At 39.9% G+C, this 10,083-nt stretch overlaps 1 protein-coding gene and 1 non-coding gene across 2 annotated transcripts; one reads left to right on the top strand and one right to left on the bottom strand.

Annotated features, from left to right (window-relative positions):
- Window positions 1-1,164: 1,164 nt before the first annotated feature.
- On the bottom strand, window positions 1,165-2,100 carry LOC133050513 (olfactory receptor 4C13-like). Its single transcript, XM_061134747.1, has one exon. It carries the CDS (start codon window positions 2,098-2,100, stop codon window positions 1,165-1,167), a length of 936 nt encoding a protein of 311 aa, XP_060990730.1.
- Window positions 2,101-3,426: 1,326 nt separating this feature from the next.
- TRNAC-ACA (transfer RNA cysteine (anticodon ACA)) lies at window positions 3,427-3,498 on the top strand. The gene has a single exon. It is a non-coding gene; the product is annotated as a tRNA-Cys (tRNA).
- The last annotated feature ends 6,585 nt before the right edge of the window (window positions 3,499-10,083 follow it).

Genomic DNA, 10,083 nt, shown 5'->3' with positions numbered 1-10,083 from the left:
TACTCCTTTCCCTATTTGGAACCAGTCCATTGTTCCATGCCAGTTCTGACTGTTGCTTCTTGATCTGCACACATATTTCTCAGAAGGCAGGTAAGGTGGTCTGGTATTCCCACATCTTGATGATTATTATATGTCAGGCAAATACTTTGTGGAATATAACTACATATATAATAAATAAAATTCCTGTCTAATATCAAGATGTTCTTTTGAGTCATCACTTTTTATGATTATTTTTCAACCTAAGGTGGTGTCATGAGCAGTACTAATATTCTGAAACCTACAAGAAAATAGGGAAAAATTGTGCAATCTTCATTCAACTGCTACAGAAGTTCAATAATGCATTGCTTTTACAGCTACGAAATAAGTATATACTATAATGTCAACCACTGTCAACAATGGTATGTAGAGTTACTAGTGAAAATTAATGGGAAAAGAAAAAGAATTAAATCTTGCCATTTGTGACAATATGAATGGACCTAGAGGGTATTATACTGGTATTATAGAGGCCAGAATCCTGTATTGGGTAGCCATTCCTTTCTCCAGGGTCTCTTCCCAACCCAGAGATTGAACCCAGGTTTCCCACATTGCAGGCAGATTCTTTACCAGCTGAGCAACTATGAATTATATTACCTTTCCATCATTATTGCAGGAGACTGTATCACAGCAATTAAGATCATAGTCTGGAGAATCAATCATATTTTGATTACTGACTCTTCAATATGTCTGTTTGAAATCCTCCCCTTTCTGCATACTTCCTCACTTACAAAATTGGGATGATAGCAGTGCCTGCTTCTTAGGATTCTTGTAAAGATTACTGCTCAAAACCAAACTACTTAGCATTTTAAAAAATTTATTAGAAGGAAAGTCTATGAATTCACATTCATGGTTGCTGTTGTAAAACTTAATGTCAATTTGGTAGAATCTTCTTTGTATGAAAGAAATGGTACTGGGTTATGTTTTTCTCCTTTTGTGCAACTATTTCTGTTCCATTCAATGAAAAATACTATAATTTTCTCTTTTTTTCCATTTATTTTTCTATAGTTAATTTCTTTATCCCTTAAGTAGTTCTTACTGAGCTCATCCAAAATGTCATTTTGGTGGTGTCTCAAAGAGTCAGGCACAACTGAGTGACTAACACTAATCAATGTTAAGTTCTAGGTATATTTATCTGTCATCTGAAATAACTTTCCTACTGCACAGTTTCTTAATGGCATTTTTCATCTGGGCATTTTTCAAGGTATAGATTAAGGGATTTAACATGGGAGTTATCATAGTGTAGAATACAGCAACCGCTTTATCAATAGGAAAAGTAGCTGCGGGTCTCAGGTACACAAATGTGCAGGGCACAAAGAATAAGACAACCACTGTGATGTGGGAAACACAGGTGGAGAAGGCTTTGTGTCTTGCCTCCAAACTGTAGGTCTTTAGGGAGTAAAGGATGGCCGCATAGGAGACAAGCAAGAGAAGGAAGTTTAACAGACAGATTAAACCACTGTTGGCAGCAACAAAGAGTCCTAGAGTGTTGGTATCAGTGCAGGCAAGATCGAGCAAAGGGTTCAGATCACACATAAAGTGATCTATGACATTAGAGCCGTAGAAGGGTAATTGGAAAATAAAGAGAATCTGTATGAATCCATGAAGATAGCCTCCCACCCATGACACTCCCACTAGCAGTCCACACAACTGCCGATTCATGATGGCTGTATAGTGCAAGGGCTTGCAGATGGCCACATAGCGGTCATAGGCCATCACGGTGAACAGGATTATCTCTACACCTCCAAAGAAATGTTCCCCAAAGATTTGGGTCATGCAACCATTAAATAGGATAGTCTTCTTTTCATAGAGTGAATCTGCAATCAGTTTGGGGGTACTTACAGAGGAATAGCAGGCATCAACAAAGGAGAGATGGGCCAGGAAAAAGTACATAGGAGACCTCAATGATGAACTGACATTAATGGTGACCACGATGAGCACATTCCCCACCACGGTGGTAAGGTAGATGACCAGAAACACAGCAAATACAATTTTCTGCATCTTTGGATTCTCTGTGAGCCCCAGTAGTACAAACTTGGTCACGTTCCTCTTCTTCATGTGTTTCATATAATGGTTTAGTTCATTACCTGAAAGAAAACTGCAATTTTCATTCATGCAACTTTGAATTTATTATACTCCATTCCAATAAGTGATAAATGCCCAGGATAGAATGAGTGTGGATTCTTTTGAGTTTATTTGGCAGATAAAACATTCTAAGATTTTAAGATTACTCCTGTAACCACATACGTGGGAGACCTTTATCTTCTGAGATATCTCAAGGTACTACTAAATTGAAGTAGTAGATTTCCCAAATAATGGCAGATATGTTTGAAAGGAGTTAGAAAATAGACATAAAAGCCATGAATAGAAAGTTTAGGAAGTTTCTTTTTACTCCCTAAGAAACGGGGAATTTTGGAAGGTTGTTAATATGAGTAGAGGGATGAAAGGAATTTGATCAAGAGGGAATCTTGTATGTTATCCCAGTAAAGATCTTTATGTATCTTAGATGAAGTTGGCTGAGGTTCACTAAAGGGATGCAAGACAGAGACAGAAACCACAGAAACTTCTTATAAGAGTTGGAAAAGAAGTAACAGGAAGATGATGATGGGAATATTAAAAAAAAATGAATACAAGAGTTAATTAAAAGTACTTGTAATGCATGTTGACTAAATCTAATCACTTAACAATAATGTAAGTCTTATAAGTTAGTCCCTCAGTCATATCCAACTCTTTGCAAACCCATGGACTATAGCTAACCAGGCTCCTCTGTCCTTGAAATTCTCTAGTCAAGAATACTGGAGTGGGTTGCAATTTCCTTCTCTAGGGGAATCTTCCTAAACCAAGTATCAAACCCAGGTCTCCTATATTGCAGGCAGATTCTTTACCACTGAGTCACCAGGGAAGCCCATGAATGATTGGGTAGCTTAGTAGGTTAGTGGTAAAGAATCTCCCTGCTAATGAAGGAGACAATGCCATGTTCAGTCCCTGGTTTGGGAAGATCTCCTGGAGAAGGAAATGGCAACCCATTCTCATATTCTTACCTGTAAAATTGCCTGGACAGAGGAAACTGGCAGGCTACAGTCCATGGGGTTGCAAAGAGTCAGACAGGATTTAGTGACTAAACAGCAACAAGAATGAATGACTGCTGTGTGCATGGTGTAGTAGCACATGTTTCACATCCTCGCTTCCTTTTCTTAGCAATAACAACCTGTACAATTGGTATCATATCATCCACTCTGCAGGTGAGGAAGCAATGTCATAGACTAATGTTAGCAGTTGTAATAATAATGCTTACACTAAAACTGCACACTTACTGTGACTTTAAGTGCTTATGCAGACATGTAATCCTCAGTTCAAACCTAAAAGATACTCACTGCTATCATTTTTAGGACTTCCCTGGTGGCTCAGATGGTAAAGCATCTGCCTACAATGCGGGAGACCCAGGTTCGATCCCTGGGTTGGGAAGATCCTCTGTAGAAGGAAATGGCAACCCACTCCAGTACTCTTGCCTGGAAAATCTTACGGACGGAGGACTGTTGTAGGCTACAGTCCATGGGATCGCAAAGAGTCGGACACGACTGAGTGACTTCACTTGTCACTATCATTTTTATACTGATTTTATACATTAGGAAAGAGAAGCATAGAGAAATTTAGGATTGTGTCCACCACCAAGTGGTTAATAATGGACAGGGCCAACATTAAGTCTCAGGTTAATCTTATTTATTAATTTTCCCTTCAAAATTTTAACCTATACCCAACATTGTTAAGTTATGTTAGACAATGTTGAACTAGTAATCTCATTTTGATAATAATTCAAATTACTTTAATACTTCTTCAGAAGCAAGTTTATACAGAACAATTTCATTAGCTCACACACACACACACACACACACACACACACACAATGACATCTTTGAACTCTCAAATAGTAAGTAAAATGTGGTATTGCATTCATTGAATGGTCCTTCCATCTTGACCTTTCCCTCAGGCCTAACTCTCCATTCTCTTACACCACTGCAAAGACTGGGACACCAGATTTATCTGCAAAACGTTAAAAAATAAATATTGTTTCAGCATCATGAGAGGGTAACAGGCAGGAAGGCCAGGGGTCTCCAAATGGAGGAAAGAGGCTGCAAGTGCCAGACATTTTTATCTCTCTTAAGCAGCAGGAAGAAACAAACCAGCGATATGTTTTTCCTTCTCTATACAAATTTAAAAGGAAGTTTCTCTTAAAATGCTGTGTTGCCATGACACCTGGTCTCACCTAAAGCTAACTACTCTCAAACTTTGAGTTAACCAATACATTTCTTTTTCTTTTGGAAATGTTGTCTTAGGCTATGTTAATGTACCCCAGACTCTATCTTCAAGTTGGTTCCGCCAAACGGCCTAACTTACTTACTCAGGTATTGTTCCCCTAATCTGTGTAAACGAAACTATTTGTTGGTATTCTGCCCTTCTACAAGATTCAAGTCAATCGTTTTATGGCCAGGGATGAATTATCTGGTGCCATTCTAAATTTTATGACATTCTTTTCTTTTCATTAACAGACTGTGAGTGACTATATAACAAACAGCTAAAGACTAGGAGGGGGGGTACTCTTTTTCCCCCTTCTGATGCCTACATCAGAAGCTTTCTCTATCTCCTTCATACTTTAATAAAACTTTATTACACAAAAGCTCTGAACGATCCAGCCTCGTCTCTGGCCCCGGATTGAATTCGTCTCCTCCGGAGGCCAAGAATCCCGCGTCTTATCATTCAGCAACAACCTTTCAATCAGAAAAACCTGATTCAAATCCTGGTTCTTCTGAATGCAACCTCTTTCATCTAAGGTACATTTCTTTGTCACCTCATACCCTTGTTTTCTCAGTTAGAAATTTATAATAATGATATCCACCTCATAGATCATCAGGATAATTGAGGGAATATGTATGAACACATCCACCATGGTGCCATGGATGCAAGAAAAAAGAGCTTTTGGTTACTTCTGTAGCTGTGTATACACCTGTGGGATAGGAAGAATTAACAGTTGGAGCAGTAAGAACTGTTCAACTGTGCAATGAGCTCCAGAAGAATCACCACCAATTTTACTCTCAAAGACGCAGTGGAGGCTCCTCTTATTCTTAGCAATTTTTCTCACGAGAGCCTCCATATTTGTGTTTGATGAAACTGCTGATGATTTATGTCGCTAATATTTGTAATTTCCTCTTTTATAAATGTGAAATGTATTTAAATTTTGTTTTAATCCTCATCAATAGTTTTGCTTACTAAAGGCACTTACTGTGCCTTTAAGTGCTTATGCAGACATGTAATGAGAAGCCTCATGACAAAGCCTAGTTCACGGTGTCAGAGAGCTGGGTGCCTACAATTTGTTTAACCTCTATAAGCCTCAAAATATCCAACTTTCAATTAAGTTAATAATATCACAAACTACCTTTTGAAAAATTGGAATGAAGCTCAAATATTCTATGACCATATCTGAAAAGTGCTGAAAAATAATGAGTAGTATACATGGGAAGTAATAATCTATAATAAATATTGGTACTATTGAAAATCTTACCTCAATTCTTTGAGATGATTTTAGTGATGTTTGAGGTGCCCAGAAAAAAATCCTATATTCAAACTGACCGATTCTTGTAATAAGTAACTTTCAGTACGAAAAATGTCTCTTGAGCAGAGCCTATTCATATAACTAACTGTGAAATGAGCAATTGTTAAGAAATTGTCTACCTTCAATATGTGTACTTTTTTAGGAATATTGATTATACCTCAATAAATCTGTTTAAAAAATGAAAGCTTTCTTAGAAATCAAAACCTTCCCACCTAGCTTAAAGCCTCGAAATTTCTTCAAGAAGATCTGTTGAAATCTGTTCACTTGTTTGAATTTAGAAGAGGTTCACTTGAAACACTATGGAGAAGTGATCTTAAATAAATCTCTCTGTTCCCACAGGGCAAGAGGCAGAAAGTGTGGAGGAAGCATATTCAAATGGTTCACTGTGCTCATAATGAATCTTGCTTTGGAGAAGTGAGCTACAAGACCGGTCATTTTCACTTTGTCCTTTATTGCTGTTTACAGAGATTTTCATAAGGTTCAGGGACCTTGTCTTGCAGTTGCTGCTTTCTCTCTGAGGAATTATCTCCTCTGATGGAAAGGCTTTGCATTAGAAGCAAGTATTCAGGAGTGACATATTAGAGATTCACCCATTCTTTAGCAAACGGTTAAATTCCCTACACCTGAAACTAAGTTTATGGGAGACCCTTTGCCTGAACCTGGATTGTTAAGAAAAATGAGCATCATGTAATAACAAAGGGGCACAATCCCAGTGTGTGGACCTGTGATGTATTTTCCCCATTGAATCAAGTCATGGAAGAGTTCCTATTTTGTTGTGAATATTTTTTTTTTGTTGTTGTTGTTGTGAAATATTAAACCCTTATTGGAAACCACAGCTGATTGCTTGAGAGCCAGATCAGTGAGGGTACAAAATTAATGAGAACCATTTGAAGTTCTTGACTCTGTTTTTCTCTCTCTGCCTCATTTATTGAAGTATCGTGGACAAATAAAATTGTGTGTGTGAAGGTATATAATGATATTTTGATTTAAGTATTCAACTTGTGGTGCTGGAGATGACTCTTAAGAGTTCCTTGGACAGCAAAGAGATCAAACCTGTCAGTCCTACAGGAAATCAACACTGAATATTCATTGGAAGGACTGCTGCTGAAGCTGAAGCTCCAATACTTCGGCCAACTGATGTGAAGAGCCTACTTACTGGAAAAGACCCGGATGCTGGGAAATATTGTGGGCAGGAGGAGACGGGGGTGACAGAGGATGAGATGGTTGGATAGCATCATCAACTTAATGGACATGAGTTTGATCAAACTCCCAGAGATAGTGAAGTGCAGAGAAGCCTGGCATGCTGCAGTCCTTGGGGTTGCAAAGAGTTGGACACGACTTAGCAACTGAACAGCAACAACTATATACCTTGTTTAGTAATTGCCACAATCAACCATTTTACATATTCACGACTTACGTTGCTACTAATTTTTCTTTTTTTGGTGTTTGGTGATAACACTTAAGATCCACTCACCTAGGAAATTTCAAGCGTACAATGCAGTATTGCTAACTATAATCACATTGCTATAAAAGAGATTTCCAGAAATTCTTCATCTTCATCTTGTATAACTGACACTTTGTTCCCCTGATCAATGTCTCCCTATTTCTTGCTCCTTAGGCTTTGGCAATCACTATTCTACATTCTGGTTCTATAAGTTTGACTTTTTAGATTCCATATGTGAGATCTTGTATTATTTCTCTTTTCTTTCTTGCTCATTTTACTTTGCATAACATTCCCTAGGTTTATTCATGTCACAGATTACTTTTCCTACTCATAAAGACTATGTGATATTTTATGATATTCTAAATATACATCACACTATTCATCCATCAATGGGTGCATGAATTGCTTCTATAGCCTGGTTAATGGGAATAATCTGCAATGAACATGAGTGCAGATATCTTTTTGAGATATTATAATTGATTTGAATTCCTTTGAATATGCACCAAGAAATAGGATTGATGGATTAAAAATAGTTCTATTTTTATTTTTGGAGGAATCTCCCTGCTGTTTTCCATAATGGTTATGCCAAAGTATTTCCCACCAAGAGTACAAAAGGGTTCCCTTTTCTCCACATCCTTACCACTGCTTTTTATATTTTATCATTTTGATAATTATAATACTTAAAAATGTGAAGTGATACCTTATTGTGGTTTAAATTTGCATTTTCTTGATTATTAGTGATGTTGAACACATTTTTATACAACTAGTGCTTATTTGTATGTCTTTTGAGAAATGTCTATTCAGGTCCTTTGTCAATTTTATTTAAAATGTGTTTTGCTTCCAGTTTATTGATATGTAATTGACATATGGCACTGTACAAGTTTAAGATATAGATTATAATTATTTCATTTACACACACCATGAAATGATTATCACAATAAGTTTAGTGAATATTCATCATCTGCTACAGATAAAAATTAAATAAATAGGGAGGAACCAAGATGGCGGAGGAGTAGGACGGGGAGACCACTTTCTCTCCTACAAATTCATCAAAAGAATAACTGAACGCAGAGCAAACTTCGCAAAACAACTTCTGATCGCTAGCTGAGGTCATCAGGTGCCCAGAAAAGCAGCCCGTTGTCTTCGAAAGGAGGTAGGACAAAATATAAAAGATAAAAAGTGAGACAAAAGAGCTAAGGACGGAGATCCGTCCCGGGAGCTCTTAGGCGGTATTGCTTGGGGTAGGGTCTGGGCCTGAGTGCCCTGAGGACAATCGGAGGGAGCTTCTGTGAGTTGCCAACTTGAACTGTGGGAGACCAAAAGAGAGAGAGAGAAAATAAACCGGCCTGAACACACTGCCGGCCGTTCGCAGAACAAAGAGACCGAGAAAGTCCAGAGAAGAGCTCGCAGGCTGCGGACCGGCCCAGCCCCGCCAGAGGCAGGAGGCAGTGGGGAGGGGAAAGTCGCGGCGAGACACAGGGCGCAGGCACCCGACCGGCGCGGGCGGGGACTGGGGCTGGGGACGCGGAGGGCAGAAGGCGCGCGCACCCGACTGGCGCCAGCGGAAACTGAGACTGGGCCCGTGGAAGGGAGCGGGTGCGCCACACCTGGGGAGAGTGCGCCCACCAAGCCCCTCGCTGCCTGGACCGCTTGACGGGGAAGGCGCAGAGAGCAGGCGCAGCTTTTCCTTCCGCGCTTTTGTGGAACACCCGAGGGCTGGAACCGCGCGCAGTGCGGGGCGCGCTCCATATAGAACAGCCGGGAGCCTGAGCAGCGCAGACGGAGAAAGCGGCGTCAGCCCCTCCCCGCAGCACCAGCCCCTCCCTGCAATGCCAGCCCCTCCCCGCAGCTTCAGCCCCTCCCCGCAGCGCCGGCCCGTCCCCGCAGCGCCGGCCCGTCTCCGCAGCGCCAGCCCCTCCCCGCAAAGCGACGGAACTAGCTACCTGAATAAGAGTCCACCTCCGCCCGCCTGTGTCAGGGCGGAAATGAGGCTCTGAAGAGACCAGCAAACAGAAGCCAAATAAACAAACGGAACCGCTTCAGGAGGGACTGGTGCAACAGATTAAAATCCCTGTAGAAAACACCGATTACACCGGAAGGGGCCTGTAGATATCAAGAAGCGTAAGCTGGAACGAGGAGCTATCTGAAACTGAGCCGAACCCACACTGACCGCAACAGCTCCAGAGAAACTCCTAGATATAATTTTACTTTTTTCTCTTTTTTTTTCTTTTTTCTTTTTTCTCTTTTATTTTCCTTTAAAATCCCCTATTACTCCCCCATTACTCCTTAACTTTCATTTGCATAGATTTTTACGATTTTTTTAATTACGGAAAAAAATTTTCTTTTCTTTCTTTTTTTCTTCTTTTTTCCTTTCCTTTTTCTCTTCTACTTTCTATCTTTCTTTTTCTCTTATTTCTTTTAAAGTCCTCTAGTACTCCTCTACTACTCCTTAATTTTCATTTTCAATACACTATAACCTTACAAAAAAAAAAAAGAAGAGAAGCCTTATTTTTAAACCGAAGATTATTCTCTCCCAATCATGACTCTCTGTTTTCTACCTCAGAACACCTCTATTTCCTCCTTTCCCCTTCTCTTCCCAATCTAATTCTGTGAAACTTTGTAGGTGACTGGGCTACGGAGAACACTCTGGGAACAGACAACTGCGTAGATCTGTCTCTCTCCTCTTGAGTCCCCCTTTTTCTCCTCCTGCTCATCTCTATCTCCCTCCTCCCTCTCCTCTTCTTCATGTAACTCTGTGAACCTCTCTGGGTGTCCCTAACGGGGGAGAATCTTTTAGCCATTAACCTAAAAGTTTTCTTATCAGGGCTGTATGGTTGGAGGAGTCCTGAGACTACAGGAAGAATAAAACTGAAATCCAGAGGCAGGAGACTTAAGTCAAAACCTGAGAACACCAGAAAACTCCTGACTACATGGAACTTTATGTAATAAGTGACTGTCCAAAAGCCTTCATACCTACACTGAAACCAATGAGCACCCA

The sequence above is a fragment of the Dama dama genome, chromosome 32 (genome assembly GCF_033118175.1).
Source record: "Dama dama isolate Ldn47 chromosome 32, ASM3311817v1, whole genome shotgun sequence".
Lineage (NCBI taxonomy): Eukaryota > Metazoa > Chordata > Mammalia > Artiodactyla > Cervidae > Dama > Dama dama.
Note: the sequence above shows the minus strand (reverse complement) of the source record. Positions and strands in the feature narration are given on the sequence as shown.